This window comes from Alosa sapidissima, chromosome 2 (assembly GCF_018492685.1).
Source record: "Alosa sapidissima isolate fAloSap1 chromosome 2, fAloSap1.pri, whole genome shotgun sequence".
NCBI classification, from domain to species: Eukaryota; Metazoa; Chordata; class Actinopteri; order Clupeiformes; family Clupeidae; genus Alosa; species Alosa sapidissima.
This window is the reverse complement of record NC_055958.1, coordinates 25,579,573-25,607,139: the sequence shown is the minus strand read 5'-3', so window position 1 is coordinate 25,607,139 and position 27,567 is coordinate 25,579,573. Positions and strand designations below refer to the sequence as shown.

The following is a 27,567-nucleotide window of genomic DNA, read 5'->3' as shown; positions in this document are numbered from 1 at the left end:
GCTTTTGTTATAATCAGTTGGGGCGACGGATATAAAAAGCTTACTATGACCACAAGTGTATGAAAAAAAAAAAAATGTGCCTCGTAATTGACCACGGATCACTTAAGACACGACCGCACAGCAGATCCTGCTGAAAGCTCTTTTCACCACACGTTACAGAATGGCAAGCACCTTCAACAAAGTCGAGAGGGGATTAAAGAAAAAAAACAATTAACAAAGTGCAGCACTTTCACATCCAAAGCCAGCGTTTACTTCTTGATGTGTTCTTAATCCTCTGGAGCTCATTTGAGCAGCCTGGGTAATAGCACAGGGAACCAGGCAGAGCAGGGGGCTGTTGCTGACACTTATATTCTGCATTGTCAGAATAACTTGTGTGAATGTCCCCGTGTTAACAGGCTTCATCAGTGTCACTGTAGCATGTATTGTTAACCACCCAACCATACACACACACACACACACACACACAGATGCTCATCTCTGGCATATCTCCATTCAAGCCATTCTACATGAATTTTGGCACAGTGACATAGAAAATGCCATTCCAACCAAAGCTTTTCAAAAGCAATCATGTCTGACTGCCTTGCAAATATTCTTAAGCAACATGTTTTCTTCATTGCATATTCCCTAAAGTGACGATGTAATGAGCTTTTGTGAATTATACTCACTTCTCCAGAGAACTGGGGAGATTTTTGGGCCTTGACATGTAGCAGAGCGATTTACTGAGGCCAATTAGAAGGGTAGGTCACGTTCCTCTGTCACACACAAAATTCTTAGAACATGACAGCAGAGTTCAGAGCACAAGGTAAGCTTCCAGATGGGAAACGCGGAGAGGCTTGAGCAGGCAAAAGAAAGACAGAAACACAGAGAAAAAAGAAAGTGCTTTGACAGCCACCATTCTGCTTTCTGTGTTAACCTTGGAGGCCGCTCCCTCCCCCCAGCACGGTTGCTTAAACGTATACGACCTCCGAGTAGCACCTTCCTGCTTCCGTTGGCCCCGGCCCACAAAAAAAGCTCTTGTGCGAACAAATTTGTTTTCCATGCAGAGGTCTTCCCAGGGGCGGCCACTGGGGCTAAGAGGTTAACGGCAGATTTTGATTGCCATTAACACACCCCATTAAGCACAGGCTCTCCTCGGGCCAGGTGAGGTCATGAGAATGACACCAGGCTGGTGGACAATGGGCAGTCACATCACCAGGGCCCATTGAAGACAGTGGAATGGATGTGACTGGGGTACAAAACCTCCACCCCACTGGACTTAACCCAGTAAGTAAACAATGGAGACTGGGGGGGATCTAAGTCAAAAGCCCAGAGTAATAACCTGCCATGGTGTGCGGATTCTAACAGACTCTAGGCAAAGAAGAGCTCTGGTTCACTCCACTGTTTGTTGATGTCTGCCTTGATTCTTTTTTTTTATATTACTTGATAAATGCCAATACGGCTCTAGAGTTTTAGCTTGATCACACTGGTTTAAATCAATGAATCATGCTTTCCAGCCCGATTAACAGACACCCCACTACTGATGGCGGACAGTTATTCTCCCGTGGTTTGCCAACTTTCTGTGCAATCGACTCTCCTGCTAGACTGGAGGTCTCAGAGGGCCTTAATGCTGTGGAGCCTGAATTGAAACGCCGTCATTGCCCTAAGTGCCCTGAGGAGAAATCACGCTGTGGGGCCACTATGGAAACTCGAAAGTTTAAGGTGGGAGGCATTATCCCTTCTTTCTTTGAGGCCGGGCACAAAGGGAGCGGGGTCATTAGTTCAGCTGGCCTCTGGTTGGAGATGGAGAGCATTCAGCGGCGGGCCCCGATCACAATCACAAAGGGCCGCTCCTGCTCTCCCTTTCAGAGAACCACAGCAGAGCTGAGAACAGTGAGGCCCAAGGGCCAGCACACTGTCAAGAAACTATGTGGTTGTGTGTGTGTGTGTGTGTGTGAGCATGTGGGGGGACTTTCAGATACACATACACAAACAGACGTGCAAATACTCTCACACCCACACTCAAAACTGGCTGGAGTTACACTACAGATTGGGTGTCATTGAAACAAGCTCGGTTATGTCTTTGATTCCAACTTTAATCAGTCAGCCCAAAACGGGAGTTAGCTGAATGATGTCACCTCTTTGTGCTGTTAATGTTTTTAAATCTGAGTGTCCCCGTGCCAAGGACCTGTTCCAGCGTGCCGGAGGGTGCACTGAATGGTAATGACCAAATCCATTAATTCTCGCTATTAAATATCACGGATCGTGTTTAAATGGAGTAACCAGAGAGGTGAGGCTTTGAGTGAGTCATAAAGTCTGCCCCCATGGGAACTTGGTGGCAGGCATTCTGCAGAGGTTGTAGAGGCTCGCTAAACACACAGAAGCCATCAGGTAAATGGAATGCGGCCCTCCACCGCCACAGCACACCGTAATCAGAAAAAGTCCGAGGCTATCTGACATTTTCTGGGCGTCGTGCTGTGGACTGGCCTTCAAAACCACCCCTGCTTGGCCAACTGATAGAGTGTCCTCACTGTTCTTCAGGGGAGAGCCGACTCATAGCCCCGCGGATGGTGGACGTCCAAGATAACACTTCAGCCTTGGCTCCAGGGGGGGGACTGCTATGACATCACTGCTAGTTCCCAGCCAATTCTGGTGTGCTTGTTTTTTTTCCCCCTCCCGCTTTCACACCCCTCCCGGCCCCACCACACCAGCTCTTCCAAGGTCATGGACAACCGTCCAAAGCACCAGGGAGCAACGAGAGGAAATGAGAAGTGGTTCTCTCCGGCCGGAGAGCTGGCAGCCAACGGGGGCCAGTGGGAGACCTGGAGTATCTCCATGGCATCCCACTTCATGTCTACAGGGTGATGACTGCCTCTGTGCAAAATATCACCCCTGAAGGATGGAGCCTGAATGTGCTCAGAAGGGCTCGGCAACAGACCCTGAATTTCAGCTGAAGCATGTCCTCCAAGCTTCTCTGGTAAAAAAAAAAAAAAGAAAGAACCCTCCAGCAGCAACTTAAGAACAAACAAAGAGCAGAGTAAAAATAAGATGTCAAGTCTGCAATGTTTCAAGGTCTATCACAAAACATGCAGTTGGTGAAAATTGGGTTAAGTCAAGGGAGGGGGGTAGGCTGCATGTAAAATAGCTCTCTGAACTAATATCCTACTTTGTTACCACATCAGTGCCATCACGCTTCATGCCTTTAATGTCTGTACGATTGCATGAGCTCATTTGCAGAATATTTAAAGTAAATCTAACTGTGCTGAGAGAGATTAGCCAAATTATGTCAGCTTCAAAGGCTTCAGTAACCCTGCGCTGGATCATATGATTTAAGGAACAAGGATTATTGTTTGTTGTTTGTCTGGTTTTCCAAACATGCATTGAAGTACAGCAGCTTGGTGAGTGCCCCAATGGATACTTTCATGCTGTTCTGGTTCTCTCCCTCTTCGCTCCTATGAAATGAGGGAGAGGACACGGGGTGGGTCTTGTGCGGACACACCTGAGGTTTGAACGCTTGCCCATAGCTGAGGGTGTGTTTGTGCCTTATGCGGTTGCAGCTACGCCCAAGCTAATCGTTACCTCCTGGGCGCTCGACAGCTTTGATGCCAGGCTATGTCTTGATTCAGCTCTGAGGTTGGGTCTGTTATGATTTCTTTTGTACATGGGCCTACTTGCGTGCTTCATGTAGTTTTTATACCATACCATCCCTATAACAACAACCTGTTCTGAACTTTACAGGACATTTTAGTGGTGTGATTGAGATTTAAAGCACAGTAAATCTTCTGGACAACAGAAAGCATCTTTGATAAGGGACACTCAAAAGTGGAAGATGACGTAGCACACTGTATTTACAGCACTGACTTACAATCTGTTGCCTCCATTGTCAAACCAACATGCAATGAAGTGCCAAGAAATTCGTTGGTCACACAATGAGCACCTGAGTCATGCGCCTGTGGCACTGGCAGGGATTTCCCCACAAAGCTGAGCGTCTGTGCACACTTCTTTATTTTTACAGCACACAAAAGTTTTGCTCTTTTCGTCGTCCAGCATTCTCAATGCATCCTGGCCTCACGGGTCCCTCGTGACCCGTTCCTAACGAGCCCGCAAGGCGCGCCCCGGCTCCCTGACAGAGACGACAGCACGCTCACATGTCACACCAGGACAGCGAACGCCAAGGGCCTTTGTCTGAGAGTGTGTGTGTGTGTGTGTGTGTGTGTGTGTGTGTGTGTGTGTGTGTTTTTTCCACGAGGTGTTGCGAGACCTATAAACAGCTGACGTCTGAGAGAGAGATAGTCTTTGGGGAGGGAGGAGTGGGGATTTAAACAAAGTCCTTGCTGATTACATTTCGGAGCTTTAGAGCCTCATCAGACTGGCTGGGCCTCTCCTTTGAGATCCTCTGTTTACCCATTGCTGCAAGGACCAATTAATGCCTGGCCAAAAGCTCTATTCCTACGCACAAACGTTGTCCACACCTTCTTCTGTCGAGGCGTGCATTCACAAAATAAATATTTGACAGAGGAGGTGCGTGTTATTTCAGTAGGAAAATGGAAGAAAAGGATGCCGTATAGGCTAGGAGTAAAATTTTACTTGACAACATTAACGAGTGGGTACAAAGTGAATGCCCTGAGGATACACTGTACAAACCAATTACCTAAAGCACCGCAAATTGGGGGATAACAAAAGCATGGAGGGCAAAGAACAAAGGGGTTAGTTATTACTGTAACAGAGATTGCATGCTGCAGATATCAGCAAGCTTGGAGTGTGGCTTTATGAGAAATGTGGCAGAGTAGCTGCTGACAGACGGCACTGAGGTCGACTCTCCTGGAGCTGCTCAAGAGGCACCTCTGTGGTCTAGACTTCCTGAAACAGCCCGTGAAGCAGCCATCTGTTTATCTCGTTGATTGTTACGTTTTTTTTGGTTGTTTGTTTTGCTTCTCTTCCTGGCTACCTCTACCCCTTCAGCCTGGCTCTTTCATATGCGAGCAGATCGTCTTCTTCCCATCCTGGAGAACAAACTTCGAATTAAAAAGTCTCTCTGTTGACGGGAAATATGCAAAGAGATTCCGACACAACGGAACTTCAACTGTAATGGTGTAGCCTATTTTTATGACAAAAGGTCAGCCCGATCTGACATGAATCTGATATGAAAAATATTTCTTGCTTTTTCCATGTATTTTTTTTATTATCTGAAACCAGATGAATCGATGAGAACTATTTTAAGCTTTTGCTTCACCACCTCTACTCCTGAAATATCGTAAATCAGTGTGTTTGCTCAGCTCCTCAAGTCCCACCTGGGTGCCAGAGCTTGCCCTGGCCTCTGAAGAGCAGCTGAGGAACTCCACTCATGACACTACACACTGAACAGTCATTTGTCTTTCTTTCTTTATTTCTTTATTTCTTTCTGTCCTTCTTTCTTTTATTCATTCTTTAGAGAACAGATTCATGAAAAGTGGTGTTTCTAAATGTGTTATGTAGCTCACCAGAATGCTGCAGTAAGTTTCACTGAAATGAATAGGCCATTCCAACATTCAGAGGTCAAGGTTCTTGACAATGACCACCACATGGTGTGGCATGGTATTCACTATTCAGAAATGGAATGAGATGGCAGTCTGCTCCAAGTTTAGCCAAATGCTGGCTAACCTCTTACCAACCTGCAGTTGTCCATCCTTGCAGCATTTGCAAATGTTAGCTGACAGTCTTGGTAAGGCAGCTTCCTGTGAGACCTACTAGGTTGAGGTGAGGGAGAGGCAGGGACGGGCAAGAGAGTGGGACAATGCTGCTGCCTCAGCTGTTCGCTGGACGTCTGGGGGCCACTGGGGGTTGGGCTGTGTATAGCACCTGTGGTCAGAGCCATGAATGAGGCCTGTGTGGAGGCTGGTCTGGCTGACCACCTGTGAGCTGGTGTACAGATTTCCCTTCACGCCCAAGAACTTCTCTCCCGGCCATCGACCGCACACAGACGCACCTTACCCACCATTTCACCATTTCACCTGACCACCTCCCTTACTGACGCATGCAGTGGTCAAGTGGCGGGCAACAAGTAAGACTCACGCGACAGAACATAAATCTCATTTGGAGAAATGGCTTGCTAATGACCATCGACCACTACTGAGAGAGAAAGACAAAGAAACACTGTGTGGGAAAAAGGGGATGAGGAACAGAAAAGGGAGGCAGACATGTTGCAAATAGAACAAACCAGAAAAACAGGACATTTGAGAAGGTTAGGCATTACCTGACTGGTGAATGCCTCATACCACTTTCGTGTTCCCACAGACATCAGAGGCTAAACCTGTCCTACCATTTCAATGTCAAAAAAATCTAATATCCCTTCAACACACACGGCAGACACAATAAGGTTACCCTTCATAATTTATTTGACGAGATAAGAAGAAATTACCCAACTATGCAGAAAACTACAATAGCCGTTTTATGGAAAGTATATTGAAATGGCTGTAATAAGCAGATAAACACAGGAGCAGATAGTCCTGAGGAGATCTGACGAAAAAGAGGAAACAAAACAAAGTCTATTTTGGTAACACAGAGCATCAACATCTCACTCTCATTATGCGATGTGCTTATCGCAACGCCTTTTCCTTTTTGAATGTTACTTGCAGCCTCTGCGTCCTGAATCAGTGCTGAAAAACAACCTGTGCACATCAAAGGGAGGGGAGGAATTCTATTTCCTCCGCTGCCTGGCCCTCCACCAACAATTCTGTGCGGTCGCGCAGGGGTACCGCTGAGACAGTCCGTACCAGCTACTCTGCACAGCTGAAAAAACAGGCGGCATTCAGCCGCCATGGTCCAATCAGCGGTCAGCCGGTCATGCTGGCCAATCCCCTAGGCTCTAATCTACCTGATAACACAGCAAGGCCTAACACCATATCACTCCATACTGCAACGTATTTAATCATAACTCTCACTGTGCCCGTGTCTGTGAGTGTGTGTGGTGTGTAAATATAAATCAAACAGGCCCCAGGAAAATCATAGTCTGCTGCTCCTCCTCAAGGGAAACGACGTAAATCTTCTCAGCCCCGTGTTATACTGAGTTAGTCAACTTTCTTTCTTCATCTGATCCTTCATGGAAATATTCAAACAAATCATTTAAAACTGTTCAGTGATAATTTCATATTATGTTATAGGGAAGGGGAAGCTATCAATCACTGGATATCTAATTATTTTGTGGTCAGCATTTCAAGGGTGTCATAATTGGATGGTTTTTATACGAGTGTGGCTTCGTCGCAGGAGAGAAAGGGCTGACCCCCTGGTGCGAGAGCTCTTTGAAGGGAAAGGGCGATGGTCACATGCTCCCTCTTGGGTTGGAAGCTATGCGGAATTTAATGAGACCATACCAACTTCAATGACACACATTCCAATTACTCACTGATTTCAAGTGCAGCATGTAGCATTGCTCTAGCGTCTGTAACTATTAGCATCTTTGGTGAAAAGAGGACCATCTCTTTTTTTTTCCTCTCTCTATTTCTCAATCCTCCATAATGTCTTAATCCAGAAGTGTCCTAACTGTCCTCAACAAGGCAGGGGTAAAAAAAATATCCTGGTAATGCAGTAATGTGGTCACAATTTTAAAGATGGGGAAAAAATAGTCTGAAATGTAATATCATAATTACAAAATTTTATTGAGCACCAGTCTGCCAGAAGTTGGTGAAACGCAAACGTTTGGATTCAATTATTCAAGAAGTAGGAGTTAATGACGGGCGTATTAATCACAGGAGGAAAAGTGATTTTCCACACATTAAAAAGAAACAGCCATTTGATGGCCAAATGAAATTGAAATATTTTGTAGGATCACTCCAGACTGAAACGCTATTACAGCCCAGTTTGAAGCACCAAAACCGTTTACAGAGACATCACGCAAATGGAATGACAGCCAGCCAATATTTACACACGGAGGCTGCAGTGCTTGTAGAAGTTTTGGGCTGCTGGTTACTGTTTCCAATGATGGCAGCAGCGGTCGGAAGAGGCTCAGACAGTGCCGGGGTGGGCAGCAAGGGCTCCCGGCTGAGCGGGTGGCCTTTGCCACAAGCCACGCTCGGAGAGGAGGCGCCAGGCACAATGGACAGAACGAGCGGTTGAGTTTCCTCAAGATGCTCCTTATAGGCCATGTGTGAGTAACACTTAGGCCTAACACTGCCCAGCACTCCCAAACAAAACAATTGACTAAGTAATAGTTGGACAAGACACAAAAACACACACTCAAACTAGGTGAACTGCAGTACTCACACTACTGAAGTGCAACTTCCCTGATTCAAGCTATAATTCATGCACTGGCTCTCTGACTGCGGTGATATCACTGAGGATCAGCGGGAAGAGAGTATTTGCTTTCAACCCTTCCCAAGCGCAGTCAATCATCCGTGACCAGAAATAGAACCGTAAAGAGGCAGCTTGCCCTAGCCATCCACTTTGACGGAGCGTAGCCTGGAAAAGAGTCCATCTTTGAATCTCCAAAGAGATACGAATTGGTCTCGCACAGCTGTGACACATGCCAGTGGAGAGCGGAGTTCCATCAACACTGGATGCCATGTGCGTAGGTGGACTCGAGAGGTTGTGCAATAATTTACACAGGATCTGGATGGGGTGAGAGTGTAGCCTTCATAGGCTGTCGCTTGTGATGGCTATGTGTTAACTGAAGGCGCCTGAGGAGAAGTGGACCGTGCTCAGGCACTGCGAAGAGATGACAGCAACGAGCCTCTCTGAGCATCTCAAATGTGAATGTCTTTGATGGACTTTGCTCTTTGTTTTTACAGGGTTTTCAAACCATAAAGAGAAAATCACCTTCATGCGAGTCATTTACTTGGCTGTTACACCTAGCTGGATCTGCACCTCCAGTGGTCAATGGGCAGTTGGCTGCTAATAAGTTAACAGGAGGGTCCCTTTAAAAAGGAGGGCATCCTTAAACTGAATACCAATTAATCCAGAGGAGCTGAATTTTACAACTACATAATCCAACAGGCACCCGGTGGCTGGAACCTCAAATCCATTAACAGCAGTGAGGGCGGCGGGCGACGTGACCTTTTAAAGAGAGTGCTCAGATCAAAGCCCCAGGGCCACCGCTAACCAGCATCCCACTTCCAGGATCTTCCGCTGTAAAATAAAAGTTTAACTTGAAAGGGATTAAAAAAAAGCCCAACTGCTCAAAACAGCTTTGGAGGAGGTACCAATGATGAAGGCTAAGAGAGGAGGAGGAGAGGGAATGAAGGGATGAGGCAGGGGGAGGGGAAGAAAAAGGGCAAGAAATAGCATGGGGAAAGGCTGAATTAGCGATTGGTGTGTTTGCGGGCCCTGGCAATGTGGTGCTCCCAGAGGCAGGCTAATGACTGCGGTATCTGGCACATGAGCCAACTTTCCGCAATGCCTTTAAAGTTCCCTTCAGGCCACAGGCCGGCCTTATGAGGAACATATGCTGAGCTATCATACAATTATCCAATGATGGGGGCCTTCCCCCAGCACATGCTAATTTCCATTACAGAACACCTCAATGTTTAATATAACACTCTTCATTAAAATCTGAGAGAAGGGGGGGGCATCCTGAATTGCAACTAATTTCTCATGTCCACAATTGCATGTCTACATGGAAACAAATTAGGCCACAGTGGCCAGGTAGTGCTGATTCGCTAATGTAGTTATCAATGAAAAGAAGTTTGACAGGACTCAGCCGAGTTGAAACGACTGGGGGAGGTATGCAGGCAGGGGGGTAATGATTGCTTAAGCAGAGTGCGCCTGGTGCTGAGCAATTATTTCGGTGCCTGCGGCCCTCCGCTGCTGTATCAACTTTATGCAAGATCCATGCATCCCTGTCAAGCTGTATAAATAAGATTTCAACGTGACAGGGGAGGGTGATCAAATTTTTACGTCATGCGGCATGTTCACTCGACCAGACGGCCAAGTTAAGCATCGGGGTTGAGACGGCTGCCATTTGGGAGCATAATGCAATCCAACAGAAGGTGCATTGAATTTTTCATGTGCAATATGTCACCATCTAAGCACGTGGCACATTAAATATGCTGTGCAGAATCCAACTTGATTAGCATGGCATCTCCCATTAGGACCACTGTGTCACTAACCTCATTTCTAATCCCCAACCTGAGGGAACTGTTTCTGAAAGCATGTGTGTCTATGTCCACAGGGAGGGGAGCAATCTACGACCACTTCCCGAATACCAAACAGTATGCACCCTCATGATTTCCATACCCAGGGCTTGGAAAGTTGAATATTCTTTTTAAGATTTAGTTTCTAACAAAACAAGTTCATCAGAGGTGAAGACTGCATAACAGATGATGAATAACTTAAAATAAAATGTGCTGCAAAGTTCTTTATGACAGCACAGCTTTCAGAGGAATTGACTAATCATTTACTCAGTGAGCTGAATCCCTGCATCTTTCATTTCAAGACCACATGTGTCTAGAGTGAAATCATCCCCAGATCCCAGCACCAGATCCCAGGCCAGTTTGACCGTCAGAGAAACCACAGGAGAAGGCAGGGGGTAGAAGGAACCCTGTCAGCATCGTCACCCTCTCTAAGGAGAGGAGTGGCGGGCTTTCATTGTTGCTGGTGGCTGCAGCACAGACAACGACCCTCCTCCAGTCTATATGACTAATGGACTACGGCTGAGCGGGAGTGGCGCTGTGTGAGCCCCTCTTTTTCCCCCTCCGAAGCTTGAGCGGGTGAAGACAGATCACCGCGCCTCTGGTGAGCTTATTCACTCGACCCGGGGCGTAGTCACTCGGTGACTAAGACATGTCGAACATGTTCCTACAACTGCGGCGAAGCCTTAAAAAAAAAAAACCCCAAGGTTGACACAAACACCAGCGATGATCAGGTGTCTTCACTGAGCCAGATTGATTAATAGCTTGTAGGCATATGTGCTGAAGGGTTGGGGGTAACACATTCCAAGTTTTGTGATGCAACACTCAAGGCCTGCAGGTAAGTAAGTTCTTCTTATGGATTTTAAAACTGCACACTGTCAGTTGGAAGCGCCTCCAGCGATGAAGGGGGAAGGGGGGGGGGGGGGGCTACATCGGAGAGAAGAAAGGAAGTGAGTGAGGACGCAAGGAAAGAAGGAAGGAAAGAGCGGGAAAGAAAAAAGAAAGACAGGAAGAAAAACTACAATGCGTCATGTGACAAGGAGGCTAAGCTGGTGTCAGACCAGGCCAGGGCCTTTAATCAAAAGTGAGCGGTCTTTATCAGAGACAAGTCTCTGCCTGAGCTGAGGCAGCTGCCAATAACACAACAAAGAGCGCCGCTGCCAATAACACAACAAAGAGCGCCGATGCCAATCTTGGCAAGCCACTACCACAGATGTCTCCAGCAGCTCAATGAGATGTTTACAGTAGTCAAAGCTCACATTAGTAAAGGCTCCGAGGGATGGATAACTGACAAAAATGGGGTAATAAATAATCTTCTCAATGGAGTGAACACTGGCATACGGGCGACGTCTGCTCAAGGCAAAGTATTCTATTACATGATTATAAGGTTGGACCACACCCTGAAGCAGACAATGACATTGATCAGGTTAATTGCAATAGAAATTTCTGGATGTCTGAGACAGTTGGGCGGGGGTCGAGGCCATGGATCTGGCTCAATCTCATCCAGAGCACGGCAAGTCTCAAAGGAAGCTTTATTTGGAGGGAAAATGGGCTAATCACCAAATACCTGAGAGAGGCTATCCGCCCTTAAAACGCAAGAAACTGGAATCTTCCTGTTCCAAGTTCCAACCAACCCTCGAGCCATTTCATATTCCGCCGTGAAAATCCAAGACATCAAATTACATCAGTCAAACATCTTTTCACCTTACATAAACTCCTCCAGACCAGCATGTGGTTCTGCTTTCCACCTTTAACCACTCAGAGCAAGGCCCTGACCTGGCAACACAAACAGCTGACAGGTATGGCGGCTGTGTGTCGTCCATAACTGTGACGGGCCCCTCTGGCGGCAAGCTTGCCACTCCCTTCATGTCTTGCACGGGAGCACGCACACACACACACACACACACACACAAACAGACACACACAAACAGACACACACACACACACAAACACACCTGATTCCTTCTTGCTCCCCTTTCCTCCTTCTCTGTTCTTCTTCAGAACCGATTTGAACATGGTGCTGTTTCCGAGAATCGCCTCGCCGTCGTCACCCTGTCAAGAAAAGAAAATTGAAAGCATTTAGGGCCGCTCAGAAAATAGCACAGACGTCGGAAGGAGGGTACAAGTCCACGGTTGAGATAACAAGAGTCATGGTGACGGTAATGATGACACATTGGACATCATCTTGTATTCGTCTTGTTGCATAGCACTGGGATATTTCCCACACTCCTCTCAATTCCTCTCCCAATCCTGCGGGTCATCTCTGGCACAGCCGGGGTGGAAAGAATGCTCCCATATTTAAACAGCACAGAAATCGGACGGCTTTCTTGTTATGCAGGAAAACAATCTGTCGGATTCTTGACATTCCTCCTCTAATTGATGCTATACTGCTGAACTTAAGTCGTTTTCTTTTTCGGTGGCTAATCTCGATAGCGTTGGACGTTCAGCTTATTTTTCCCTGTCAGCCTTTCTATAACATTATTGGACTGATTACTTGTGAGGTAGGGGGGGAAAAAACGCCATAAATCACATTTTTATTGCCCTTGTGTTTTAAATGGTGGTTCATTCTGGGTTTGTTTAGGGAGGGATTTTGGGAAAAGGGCCAGATGGTCTGGGAGACATACCACATAAGCACCATTATAACATCCACATTATTGATGCCCTGCTTGTTTAAGAGGCTATCTGCTCCACTATAAAACTGACTGTGCCCCAATTCTCTGAAAATACGCCCCTTATTAGTACTCACCTATTTGTAAGACCTCACCTAGAAAATGAAGATTTATATGCAGTTATCTGTATATACAACAAGTTTATTCTTCAAATGGTTCCTGGCTCCCAGATAATTGCACCCAACAAAACATTTTTGACACCAGTTTTCATTAAATGCAGCAGCTGACTCCAAACAATGTTTCCCCTGACACTCTGAGCAGAGAGCCCCGCCCTTGGCACAGCACTAATAGAAAGGCAATAGCTCACAGCCCCTGCACAGAGGCCCTGTGGCCGAGGAGCCTGCTGGGGATCGGAGAGCACACACACACACACACGCGCACACTCACACTCACACTCACACTCACACTCACACTCACACTCACACTCACACTCACACTCACACTCACACACACTCACACTCACACTCACACTCACACTCACACTCACACTCACACACACACACACTCTCTCTCTCTCTCTCTCTCTCTCTCTCTCTCTCTCTCTCTCTTTCGGGTGAACTCACTCTGAGCTCTGAAGCATGGCACAGCTCCCCTGGATACTCGACTTGCCAGCCAATAGTTTCTCCCCGGCAGCAGGAGGGGTGACTGAGGCGTATTGATCGGCCCTCTCCTGCCTGGAGGTGGTGCGCAGTGACCCCATTCAGAGACGCGGGAGAGGTGCGGAAGAGATGTGGTCATGTGGGGGGGGCCAGGCAAAAAAAACCTTTCCCTCAAACAGCCAGATAAAACTCTCTTCCAAGAAGCCTGTTAACAAGGCTGTTTGTGCTCTTATAGAGTCATAGAATACCTGAACTTTATCACTTCTCACATATCTGATTTCTGAATTGGAACATTTCAGAAACTAACAATTTTTGTTGTTGTTGTTCCAAGAAAATGATCACAACAAGCTGTTTAAGTGCAGCCGTCCTCTATGTCCAGCCACACATTAGATTGAATTAACATACTATAAACAACCATCACCTGGGGGGATGCAGTTTGGCAAACCAGAGGGCTTGGGTCAGGTCAGACCACTCTTGAGTTGACAAAAGATCAAGACGCATCGCTGGTGCATGAAGTTTTACCCTGACATTTAGATCATAAATGACAGTGTGCTGAAAGAATGATGGTGCGAAGTAACAAGACGTCGACATATAGATAAACAGACACCAAAATGCATCTGACAGAACATAAATCTCGGCAGACAAGGCACAGAGACCTTGGGCTTTTAACTGAGAGAGAGAGAGAGAGAGAGAGAGAGAGAGAGAGAGAGAGAGAGAGAGAGAGAGAGAGAGAGAGAGAGAGAGAGAGAGAGAGAGAGAGAGAGAGAGAGCGCACACAGAGGGTTGTGGGGACTGGGGAGACATGCCTATTTCTGATCGACACTCTTTCAGCCACCCTCACTTTTTGCACTGAGGCTTCAAACACCACAGAGGAGACAAAGGCAGCCCAGGAATGTCTGATCTGCACGCTGCTGGCCAACGGAGAGCCTTGCACAGCCGGCTGCAGAGCACACAGCTCGCCCCTGCAACCTGCAAGCTCCACCCAGACAGAGAGGGGTAGCCCCCACCCACCCTCCTCCCCATCCACCCGTGCTACCCGACCAACTCCAACTGAAGTTGGCAGCCGTGACACCTCAACTAAAAGGATCGCCGGCGGCCGCCGCAGCCCAGGGAGAATTCCACAATAGCTGCTGGCTGGCTTTGCGCAGCTGCGGCTGTTGAGCGCTAGTCGGTTTTTCAATAAAGCTCAGGACTGGTGGATGTGTCTCCAGGAAAGCAGAGGGAATGCATCACCTGCTGTGCTTACACTGAGTGCAGCAAAGTCCATGAAAAGACATATGACAGTGAGAATGGCCCTCTGATTTTGCATGAAAGTCGATAACCACCATAGATAGCTGTCGACTGTAACCTCAACTGGCCTCAACTGCTCCACTAAAATATTTCTAATAACATTTCTCTCGAATTCATACTTTGGCCTACCATGCAATTTACAGTGGTACCAATAATGCCTTAACAAAAATGTTAAAAGACATAACACACATTTCCTAGACTTTCAAAGCAAAGATGAATAGAGGAGATAGATCCACAGCAGGTTAGGGGAAGGGGGGAGGTGGGGTGAGGGGGGAAGGGGGGAGGTGGGGGGAGGGGGGGGGGGGCGAATCACTGTGCATTCCTGTCAGTCTACACGGCTACATCCCCTGCAATCTACTGCAATTGTTAACCAGTGGTATTTCAATCCCCTTTCATAGAGACAGGAAGACCGTCATTAATGCAACACAAAGGAGAAGATTAGAATGCTATTTTGACATTGAAACATAATGGCCTGTCCAAAATCCCAACGTTGCAGTCTGGAGAAGAGGCACGAGGTCACAGTCAAAGCCCCTATACGCTATATGAAAAAAAGAGGCTTTTTCATTCCCCAGTGCACCTTGTTCACTGTTCTGAAAACATATCTAAAGAGGGCAGAACTCAATCTCTCTTCTTTCACACATGCTGCAGCCACCTTCACACATAGCTGTAGAATGAGATTAAGATGCCACACGCCAACTTCAAATGATGAATTGCTGTAGAGTAGCAGCCCGAGAGACAACACAGTACCATCGGTGCTGTGGCTGTCTAAAGGTTCTGAAGACCCTTGCTTTGAGGATGGCTAAACTTTCAATTACTTGACTAGGCTTAAATCGAACAGGGCTTTTTATAAGACTACTTAATTACACAAGACTTGGCAAATCTAATTAAAATCAATTAAGGAGAGAAAGGCTCCTTATGTTTTCAGAGCCAACAATATCCAACAAAGTCTCATGCATTATGGAATGAGACTGCCCTTACACATCCTGCCCATCCTACATCCTCATCATGTCTTCTACTCTACTGGCTGCAGGGAGAGGACACTTAGACATAGTGATGAAATGTTTGAACCTGAGGTCATGCCAAGTGCCTACAAAACCCTAGGTGTACTGTCACACCGGTGTGACGGGAATGTTGGAAAATGAACGTTCTAAAGAATATCTGGGTTCATTGAATTCAACATAGAATTTTAGAACATTGAATTGTTGCGGAATGGAATCTTATGTTAGAATGTTGAAAAATCCACACTTTTAAGGGTTAACAACAAAGAGAGCTGCAAATATAAACAAAGACAATTCACACTACCCTGTCCTAGACAACACACATCCATTTGATCACCTGTTTTTGGAGTACCTAATGTCAACTAGCAAAAGCCAGGAACCTGCATAATATACAACATCTCATGATAGAATCTTCTGCCTTTCAACATATCATCAAATATCCTGTGGCAATCTTCCCATGACATAGATGGATATCCCTCTATGGCCATTCAGAAAGAGCTACTTTTGAGTAAGTAAGTATTTTTACCTTTTTTACATTGTAGCCAGGACCTTAAACAGTAGACTGTGTCAGTTCAGCTTCTGTATATGAAGAAAATATGGATTCTGAGCTTTGATAAGTGATATTCATGCACCTGCCCTATTTATTTAAAAATAATAAAAAAAAAAAAAGGCATAAAGAATGCCATTGCACAGACATCTGATTCAAAGAATCAGCTAGCTTGTCAATTTAATCTACTACAAACAAGAAAAGACCACATGACCAATATAAGCGCAATTTTCATGTTATGACTACAAACTGGCGGAACAAAATAGCAGCGCCGTCCAACAGGTCAGACCTGGCAAGGTTTCCCCCTCTAATTCTTGGCGTAGCATAGCAGTTTGTCAGTTTTAAAGGGAAAGCCAGTTTTTAAAAAGACTTAAAATGTGAAACACATGCGAACAATTACTTATGTGCTACACATTCCTCACTGCCTCGTTTAGAGGCCAGGTGGACTGGCACCCTCTGGAGTCCCCCCTACAGAAGCATCCACAGCACAGCACACCATAGATAGCAGCTATTTACGTATGTTCTGGAGCCCAATGCAGTTATCTAGCTTTCTAATATCTATGCAAAACACACTACACGCATGTGCACTCAGGGCCCAACCCACTCTCATGATAAACTCTAGTTTCAAAAACCCAGAGAGGAAAATAGGCCCAGGTCCAATAATCATGACCATGCAAGGGGTTCTACGCTATTCTCCAAAGCATGAACACAAACCTCAAAAATATCTGATCAGTGCAAATCTGCTACACGATTTGTAGAGTTACAGACAAATGTTAAACTACAAAGAAAGAGTTAGCGGTATGTCCCTGTAGGAATTCCACCAGACATCTGATCAGAAAAGTTATTAGATCAACATGTGGCTCTTCAAAACAACAAAGGCACTTCATCCAAAGACCCACATCGCAAAAATGTAAAAAAAAAAAAAAAATCCCAATTTAGCCCCTCAAAGCAGAGCCTTTCTAAGATGGACAATGGCATGCCATGCAGGCTAACAGGTACTGCTGGTCCAGCAGTGGGATTTATGTTGATCATGAAGAGGCCCCTCTCCAGCTAATGCTGGGCCATTCTCCTCGAGAGCAGACCCTCTGTCTGGGCCTCCTCGCGGTTAACCATAGCTGCCAAAGCCTGTGTGGGGCTGTCAGGGCTTTGTGGACAGACACTGAATAGTTTGAGTTCAATATTCACATTTGTCCAGGACCCCATGAGGCAAGAGCCTCTCCCTCCACACTACCAGCCATTGTGGGAATTCCCTCTGAACTTTTTTGGGAGTATGACAATCAGTCTATTGAAAACATCTTGGACGGAAAAATATAGTGTCCATTCACACTTTTTTTTTTTCAGATATTGCATATTTCTTGAGATATTTCTTTATTATCAGATATTGCCTAATGCTACGCAAAACATGTTTTCTTTTCATCACAGGATAGGCTCCCCTGGCTTCAACCAAAGGAAAGCATGCTGGCTAGAGGCCCATGCCGCCTTCACAATACACAGGTTGACACGCACTTAAGGAGGCCATCTGTAGGATGGTCACCCGAGAGCTCGGCACTAAATATAGAGCGGAAGTGGGATTGTTTTCATGATTGCCGCTGGCTTTCACCATTCGAACACAGTGCTGTCAAACAGCAGTTACTGTTTTGTAGGCTGATGTCACAGACAATAGGCAGGAGCAACCTTCAGCTTGACTTCTCCTGCGGACCAGGATTTCTCCCCTCATTGTTTACCCTGCTCCTGGCAACTGCCTCGGCTTTTCATCAACCAATTCTACATGAATGATTCCTTCGGCTTGCGCGCTGTTGTCATAGCGACAGTCAGACTCTCCACCAGGCTGTGACCCGCCATTGAGAACAAGAGCCCTCTCCTTTCAGATAGTGCTGGAAGACAGCAACTCTGAGGACATCCATCCATGCACAAATTCCAACAGAAAATTAACTAATTTCGAATTCCCCATTACTCGGGGGAGAGAGTTAATAGTGCCTATTAAGGTTCTTTTCATTAATACAGTGAGTCAGAAAATAGACCCTGCTGAATAGGTAATGACCCTGTGGCATGAATCCTTGACCCTTACACAGGAAGAAAATGAGCATACTATGAACAATGGGCCACAGGCTCAACAGTTGAGCTTATTATGCTGCTCAACGCGCGGCATTCACCCACACATAAAAGGGACATGGGACAATGGTCCAGCCTTTTACCATAACTAGTTCAGCAACAACCTCGACCCAGTGTGGGGTGCAGTTATTTCCCACCGTTGTCGCTAATGAACAGGAAGTATTCACACGGTTTACTACTACTGGAAGTGATTGGAGGAGAATGGTCATTTGTGGGAGTTAGCCATTTACCATTTAGCAAACAAAAACAACATGTCCTGAAGTGGCTATGGGACACCATTTCATTATGTCATCTGGTGCTCATTCACTCTTGACAAAGTGTTGATTGCATTTCCTGCTCTGCTCAGAGCATGTGTCTCCTTGACACTCTCCTGAACTGTGTCTGTAGCCACTTATGATCATCAAGTCCTTTCAGCCTTATGGACATTTTATGGAAATGGGAAGGAACAGAAGTTACTGACAAGGCAGAACTGAATACTGTAAGTATTTGAAGATCCATGCAGAATGCAGCCTCAGCTTTCACCTTACCTCCAGGACAAAGACGTGGTCACACAGTCATAGGAAAACACAAGTTCAATTTACAACCACAGCCAGTGAGGCAACAACTCAATCTCCCATCTGCAAAGTCTGCAGGCCTTATGTTAACATTAAGAGAGGATGATACTATTAATCTGTACTAAATAACAATGCAGGCTTCAGAGCCAAGGCATCTGCTAATGATAAGATACACTGGGATTTATTTTAAGCTTGCAGTTTCCCTTTATACATATTTTTGCAGAGTGAACAGAATCAAACGTCATGCCTATCAAAGAAAACATCCAGACAGAGTTAAAGCATGGCTTAAGCTTCATTTTCTTGTGTGTTTCATTAAAAGAATTTCACATCTGTCTTAGTGACTCACAACCACTAGGCCTACTGCTGAATTTAAAGCTCAAAGACCGACCATTTTTCCCCCTCAGAATGCTGACAGCAGCAAGAAGTATCATCACAACATTGGAGCATGGTAACGACAACAAACCTTTGAAAGTGTGTCAAGCTCCCTACTTTCTAAACTGTGCTCTTGGTAAGAAAAGGAAAAAAGTGAGTTTCTTTGCACACACAGTGCTGAAATAACCAGAGGCAGTTGCTATTCTCATTCCCAACTTCCTTTGGATAAGAGTTGAGACATGTTTCTGGGACAATTTACAGTTGCACCTGAGGCTGTGGAAACTCAAAGCTCACATCACAGGATTGCTGAGTCCTGAAGAGTGAAGGGAGACAATATACAAGCCGCCTGTCCTCTGTCCAACCTTGACCCTAGCATGCAGCAAGACTTGGGCAAACCAACTAGACCTACTTGGCCTATTTGGTTTTAAAAACAAGACCACTTTAAAAGTTCCATTTTAACTAGGCTATGCTATGCATCACTTGGTAACACTTAATAAATGACAGCTCTAAACGCTCATATTAGACAGACAGGAAAGGCTTCTAAGCGGTCCCATTCTAAAATATAATTCTTTAAATCATGTATTCTATCTCTCCTGTCAAAACCATTTGAATTGATCATACCAAACACCTCCTGAAATAAATTTTCAGCACTGAATCTTCCACTGAACCCTTGTTTCTTTTTCCTCCTATGCAAATCCCACCTCTCAAACACCTAACAGGAAATGTAAGGTGATAAGCAAGTGGATAACTGTGAAATCACATTGTAATGTGTAAAGCAGTCATCCAGGTTTACCAGAAAGGTTGTGGAAATACGATCGCTTCCTTTCCAAATCTCAAATCCATTTTCAGGTCTTTGTTTTGACAGGGGAAAACTTTCAGGCCTCTACTCTTAGTGTGTAAGGCGACGATAAGCTGGTGAAAACTGACCCGCACCAACAGGAGAGATTGGGGGCCTCCTGATATTTGATTAGGCTCAAACATTAACGGGCAGAGTTGAAAGTCTACAGGCTTTCCCTTGACACATAGCAACTGCTGACAGTTTAATTTGTTTCCTGAAGTCTTCATATGGGGTGGGAATACAGTCAGAACATTGTAGAGTAGAATGCTGTAAATCTGGACCAACTTGTAGTATGGTGAGTTCTCATGCACAGTCCTAATGGTTAGCGAATGTCTGGGAAATTACTTGAGGGCTGCCAGATCTGACTTGATAAACATACCACAGGTGTGAACACCACACAGCTCACAGATGAAGCACCATGGGAACTCAATTGTTTAAGTTCAACAATACAGAATCACGTAACAGGAAAAGAAGGGCTTGAAGGAAATGGTAAATGACCCGAAATGGGGGACTCTCCCACACTAAGGTAAACAAGAATGGGTCTTGTGAAGATGACAGCGGGCAAAGTCAATGCAAGGCGGATGCAAGAATGTCGCTCGAAATACCAGAGTCATCCACTTGGATTCATTTCAACCATGACACAAAGTTTCCGGAAAGTCTTACAGACAAACCCATCCCTGATCCCAAGTCATAACAGCAAGTCTACATCTAGGCCTGCAATCTCCCTTTAGGGGTATTGGATACACATTGGGGAAAATGCTAATTCAAGCCAGGTGTTACGAGATTTCCTTAAGCCCTAGCACCAGAAGAGATAACCAAATGAAGACGGTTCAAATTTCCTAAAGGTTACTATGCTAGTTTGGTCAGTTGAATGCCTGTGTTCAAAAAGATGACAAGTCCCAGCCCTAAAATGACAACAAACAATCTAGTCCCCAAAATAGGTGTTTGTACAAGCATGTTTTCTCGGGCATGTACTGAGGTTACTCTAAATTTCACAGTGTGCTACAGTTTGCTCTCCCTACATTCTTCCTACTCAAGCTGTTGTGACAGGCCTAAACTAAACAAACAAAGCCAATACAGTGTGTGAATGAGTGTGTGTATGTGTGTGCCTAAACAGACATTAAAGACACTATTTGTAACTAATGTACATCTAATAAGCAGCAGTGTAGCACTGACCTACCGATAAGGTCGATAGAGATAGATAGATAGATAGATAGATAGATACTTTATTGATCATTAAGAATGCATGATCATTCACTGCTAATCTGACCTGCACACAGTCACCACAGGAAAGTACATGCACTGCCTGCACATGGACACTACTGGCCTATGAGTAACCAACCAGCACTAGATTAAAAGCTGAAATTCGGCAACAACTGGTGTTACTGCACCAGTGCTACATTGACAAAATAGACTGACTTGTCAAGCAAGTGTTGTATCTGGATGGATGCAGAATGCTGTCCAGAAAACAGTCCTCAGTGTTGTTTTGTCAGGCAAAGAACTGCTGGTAGATGTACACCCAATGGGTTCATAAAAAAAAACATGGCTGTTTAATGCCAAGAAATATGAGCATAAATTAAGCTTATTCAGTGTAATACGGCAGCGATAAGAAACACCAGCCTAATAATTGACAGATAGAAAAAAGCTTGCACGTGCATTCTCTCTCTCTCTCTCTCTCTCTCTCACACACACACACACACACACACACACCCCTTTGTTGGAACATGCTCACAGGCTTAGGCCATAGCCGCAATTATTAAGTGATCGTTTCACCACGGGCCACCAGACAACCATAGCATAATAAAAATGTCCCTGTTGTGATCTATGAGACGCTGCCAAACACAAGCCTCTCTTTAATGCAAAAGAATGGCTCTTTGAGTGTAATTATCCAATTACTGCTACGAAAAGCTGCTATTAGCACTCTCTGGACCAACATCTATAGTGCCACTGACATTAGCCAGCCAACTGCAACATTTCTCTCTGACATGCCGGCCTATACATAAACACTGGCACGAACATGGGGCAGAGTTAACTGCTGTTGATTCAAACATTATAACACTAACCCAACATGCTGACAGCAACAACAGGGTTTAGGTGAACTAACCCGGAAACAGTCACTAAAACACACCGTCCCTCCAGAGATCAAATATTTTAAGCCCAGCACATAATGGGCCATGCTGTTAAAGCATCAGCTAACACCACCAAATAGCTCTGTCAGGTCAATGGCCCTGCTTCCATTTCTGAGCATCAACAACTGTACTTGGTGCCAACACCTATTATTTGCCAACTGGCGAAGTACCATGGGAACCAAACTTTCTATGACTTCATTACACACTAGTTAGTTGTGTTGGTGGAAAAACATGTTTAGGGAAAGATGATTCAGATTTGATGATGATTTGAAGAAGATTTCAGAATGAGAACGTTTTGGCAAATAAACAGCAACAGAATTCTGTAGAACTGACTGACAGGCAAAGAAGAGGAAATGGCAAGGCTATTAGGTTAAATAAAAAAAGGGTTAGGAGAGGAAGTCAGTTACATTTTTTAACAAAACTGAAATTCAGTCCTTGTATTTGTAGGATGCATAGTGCCTTTTCACGTAGATCTACAAGTGCTTGATTTCACTCCTGTTTACATCAGCCATGATGTGATTTATCGCAAAGATATTAAACGTAGCTCTCTACAGGCCTGGTGTGTGGAAACAATTCCTTGGCCAAGGGTATGTCCCTCCCTGGAGGAAGACGCTCCCTTCACAGTGATACACAGCAAGGGAAAATGACTCAGTTGAATCCATATGGTTGAGTAGCTCATTAAATGGGTTGGATCGTAATTTCAAAACCACCGCACGTCTTCTAAAAATAATGTGAAAAGATTAGTTACTCTCCTTTTGAGTGATGGCCAGCCGGATATATTATAGTAAACTAACGTTAAATGCACTACTAAAGTGTAGTTTCTCGGTTTAAGATTTCCCGATTGAGGTTGAACTAACATCAAGTTAAATGTTAACGTTAAAACGCCGTTTTGGAAATAATGTTTACACTCATGGTCATAATTGCTCATTTAGTGTACAGACAGACACAACATTTTCCATAACCAGGGAAGCCGCGTTTGCTCATTTCAAACCCTTAAAATGAGTAACGTTAGCAATAGGATTTCCCCAAAGTCACAGGTTGCTAGCCTCACTACTAGCTCACTTGCATGCAGGAGACTCAACTTGCCTCCAAACTTTCATCAGAATTCCCCACACACAATCTGCGTAACCCGGATAACTGAACTGTCAACTCGTTAAGGAAAATAAGAAAAGCTCCACTCAAGAAATACACAGGGAATTTTAAAGACATTCAACCTTACACTCAACAAATGGCTTTACTTCGTCCCAAGCCATCACATCATTACTGTCACCATCATATTCAATTTTCTCTGGAGACATGTCCTGACAAATTCTGAACCCGCCACACCGGGGATTACAGACATGCCCATTATTAACGTTAGGCTACCGATCAGTACTCACTCATTTGAACAGTTCAGCAAATGACCCCCGGTAAGCGTTGCTGTATCTCCAGTGACTAAATACGAAGGTAGAAAATAAGTGACACAAAGTATTACCTGTTTTAAGTCATGGATTTTTCCGGGTGGAAAAGTTTTCTCTAAGCTTATCTTCACATGGATCCTAAGATAGTCCAAAGGAACGCTGTGGAGCTCCTCCTCCCTCTCGAACTACCACCATGAGGTCATCTGGCAGGGTGAGTAGAAGCAGCCTGTCCTACCCTCCAGAGGTGAGATACTCCTCTCCTAAACACCAGCCGCCACAATGATAACGTAGACTAACGACTGCAAGTGTTGCCATCTGCATTTAATATGAATATAATACGTTTAGCCTACTTATAGACTGACTCAAGCTCATCCTGGCTTTGGTTGATTAGCCTACTGCGACATATTCACTTTTGTCACAAAGTTTGACGATACGCTCTGAGCAAAAGCCTATTCATAATAGATGTATTTAAAACTGATGTGGGTTTGTATAGAACAATGTCAAGACGTGTTTGAAAGGTCACTTTCACCATAATGATTTGGCTACCTGCATTTCAGAAACTGACAATATTTAGTTTTACCACCAGTGCCAAGCTGCTCCAAGCCCTTGCTTGCCCTGTGTTAAATCACGCGGACAGAGTGACCACGTCCTTTTCTTTTCAAGTGAACAGGCATCTTTGTAATGTAATCAGTATCTTATTTTCCATAACCTAGTCTACCATTTGTATAACATAAACTGGAATACTGTGGACGCTGAGGTTAAATATATGTGAATTAGGCTATCTAGCTGCCATTGTCATGTTTGCCATTTCAACACACATCTTCCAGGAGGCAACTCGAAGGTTTGGAAGATCCAGAGTTGTTTTGAGAATTACTCTCTGGTGACACCATGAGGACAAAAGTAGTTAATGCAGCATTATCACTACAGCTGGTTATTCAATTGTACTGGAACTCTGACCACCACATTCACATAATTATTACATCCATTCAATATTTACTAATATTTTCATATTGTTTCTCTTTATTTATCTGTGTCAATTCAGTTTGTCACTGCGCAGGGAGAAATTCTAAATATTTTTGCAATGATAATACAATCAAAACACTAAATTATAAAAAAAAAAATGCCTGCATTGCACATGAATCATGCATCAACTTCACTGTTTGTGTGTCAGCAATATCCAAGAATAATTTCCTTGCCTAGATGGGTTTATGAAGGACATTTAAACAGGCACTGTCTTCATCCTGAAGGTATATGGAAATCATTGATGTAGCACCTTATCATGGTCAATGCATCATATGGGCAGTCCGTACCAGACCTTCATAATCACTTAAACATTGGTCGCACATTTGGTGTACTTCTGTCGCATACTGTGACGTTGGCTGCCCAAAACTCCGTTTACCACAGTTTACAACCAAACGCATAAACAAAGTTTTCCAAAAAAAATCACTTTGGCCGGAGTTTCTTTGGATAACCGTTTTACGGGGCGAATTCTCCGTTTGCGTCTAAATGAAAGGCTCAAACGTAGGGAAATGTCTTCGTTTATAAAAAAATACACATGCTCGTGTAAACCACTGGCAACGAAAGTGAGTCCAAATTCTTCTCCTTCTTCTTTCCTTTAATGGCAGATTACATCGTTTAATTGATGTATATGAGTCCAAATTGGGCCCAATTAGCCATTTTCCCTCCTCGGTCATGTGACTCGTTAGTGTTACAAGGTCTCAGGTGTGAATAGGGAGCAGGTGTGTTAAATTTGGTGGCACTCTCTCATACTGGTCACTGGAAGTTCAACATGGCACCTCATGGCAAAGAACTCTCTGAGGATCTGAAAAAAAGAATTATTGCTCTACATAAAGATGGTTACGCTATAAGAAGATTGGCAATACCCTAAACCTAAGCTGCAGCAGTGGCCGAGACCAGCGGTTTAACAGGACAGGTTCCACTCAGAACAGGCCTCGCCATGGTTGACCAAAGCTGAGTGCTCGTGCCCAGCGTCATATCCAGAGGTTGTCTGGAAAATAGACGTATGAGTGCTGCCAGCATTGCTGCAGAGGTTGAAGGGGTGGGAGGTCAACCTGTCAGTGCTCAGACCATACTCATATGCCAACATGTACTGTGACATACTGAAGCAGAGCATGATCCCCTCCCTTTGGAAACTGGGAAGCAGGGCAGTATTCCAACATGATAACGACCCCAAACACATCTCCAAGACGACCACTGCAGCTAAAGCTGAGGATAAAGGCAATGGACTGGCCAAGCATGTCTCCAGACTAAAAAACCCTATTGAGCATCTGTGGGGCATCCTCAAACAGAAGGTGGAGGAGCACAATGTCTCTCACCAGCTCCATGATGTCGCCATGGAGGAGTGGAAGAGGATTCCAGTGGCAACGTGTGAAGCTCTAGTGAACTCCATGCCCAAGAGGGTTAAGGCAGTGCTGGAAAATAATGGTGGCCACACAAAATATTGACACTTTGGGCACAATTTGGACATTTTCACTTAGGGGAGTATTCACTTTTGTTGCCGGCGATTTAGACATTAATGGCTGTGTGAGTTATTTTGAGGGGACTGCAAATTTACACTGTTATACAAGCTGTACACTCACTACTTTACATTGTAGCAAGGTGTCATTTTTTCAGTGTCCCATGAGAAGATATATTAAAATATTTGCAGAAATGTGAGGGGTGTGCTTACTTTTGTGAGATATTGTATGTGTGTTTGTGTTATGGTTGTAAAAGCTACTGGATGCCTAAAATTTCCCTCGAGATGAATAGAGTATCTATCTACAGTACCCTCCAGAATTATTGGCACCTCTGCTAAAGTTGACTTAAAAACCAGTATAAAAAATAATCGGTTGGTGATTTATTGTAATCTCACAATGGAAAAAAATAGGGAAAATCCAACCTTGAAGTGAAGCAAATTTATTTTGAAAAAAAGGAAAATCTCATAAAGAAATAAATATTTTTAACAAAAACACGTCGCTCACAATTATTGGCACCAATGCTTGTAATACCTTCTCCAATAAAACGGCTTGTAATATTCTCCCATAAAGTTGGAGAATACAAAGCAAGAGATTTAAGACCGTTCATCTTTACAAAATCTCCCCAGATCGTCCAGATTCCTAGGTCCGCACTTACAGTCGTACAAGTCGTAGTACATGTCTTGTACATTCTCCTCTTTGACTCACCCCACTGTTTTCCTCTGGAGTTTAGATCAGGAGACTGAGATGACCATGTCCGAAGCTTGATTTTGTGTTCAGCAAACAATATTTGTTTTGATCTGGACGTTTGTTTTGGTTCATTGACCTGATGAATGATCCAATCATGACCAACTTTTAGTGTCTTGGCAGAGATTGACAGATTTCCTTTGAAAATATTCAGGTTTTTCTTAGTGTTCATGATACCATGCACCTTAATTAGGTTCCTGAGACCTTTGGCAATAAAAACAGCCCCACAATAGCACAGCCCCTCCACCATAACTCTCATGGGGTTCTTTTCAGTAAAACATCAGCAAACAATATTTGTTTTGATCTGGACGTTTGTTTTGGTTCATTGACCTGATGAATGATCCAATCATGACCAACTTTTAGTGTCTTGGCAGAGATTGACAGATTTCCTTTGAAAATATTCAGGTTTTTCTTAGTGTTCATGATACCATGCACCTTAATTAGGTTCCTGAGACCTTTGGCAATAAAAACAGCCCCTCCACCATAACTCTCATGGGGTTCTTTTCAGTATAGCCATTCTTCTATGTACGCCAAAACACACCTAAAGTGTTTCTAGCCAAAGAGCACAATTTTCATTTCATCTGACAATAGACCACACTTCCAGACAAAGTCACTGTGCCATTCAGTAACTCCTGCCGTTTACATTGGTAATTAAATGACTGGACAGGCTTTTACCTGGCATGCCCTCTAAATAATCTATTAGCAGTGAGGTCACTTTTGAAGATGTTTTGGGGAACTTGGTGACCCCAAGATGATACCTTT

General features: G+C 44.6%; 1 protein-coding gene across 4 annotated transcripts in view; it reads right to left on the bottom strand.

The window, feature by feature from the left end:
* tanc1b (tetratricopeptide repeat, ankyrin repeat and coiled-coil containing 1b) overlaps window positions 1–23,929 on the bottom strand; it is a 123,140-nt gene extending 99,211 nt beyond the window's left edge. For 2 of the 4 annotated variants that reach the window (XM_042071286.1, XM_042071322.1), the window contains exons 1-2: window positions 23,659–23,929; window positions 12,032–12,128 (exon numbers count right to left, since the gene is read on the bottom strand). In XM_042071286.1, coding sequence (XP_041927220.1) covers window positions 12,032–12,092 — 61 coding nt within the window. In that variant the 5' untranslated portion in view covers window positions 12,093–12,128; window positions 23,659–23,929. The other 2 variants (XM_042071305.1, XM_042071295.1) reach the window with 2 other exon arrangements.
* Window positions 23,930–27,567: the final 3,638 nt, after the last annotated feature.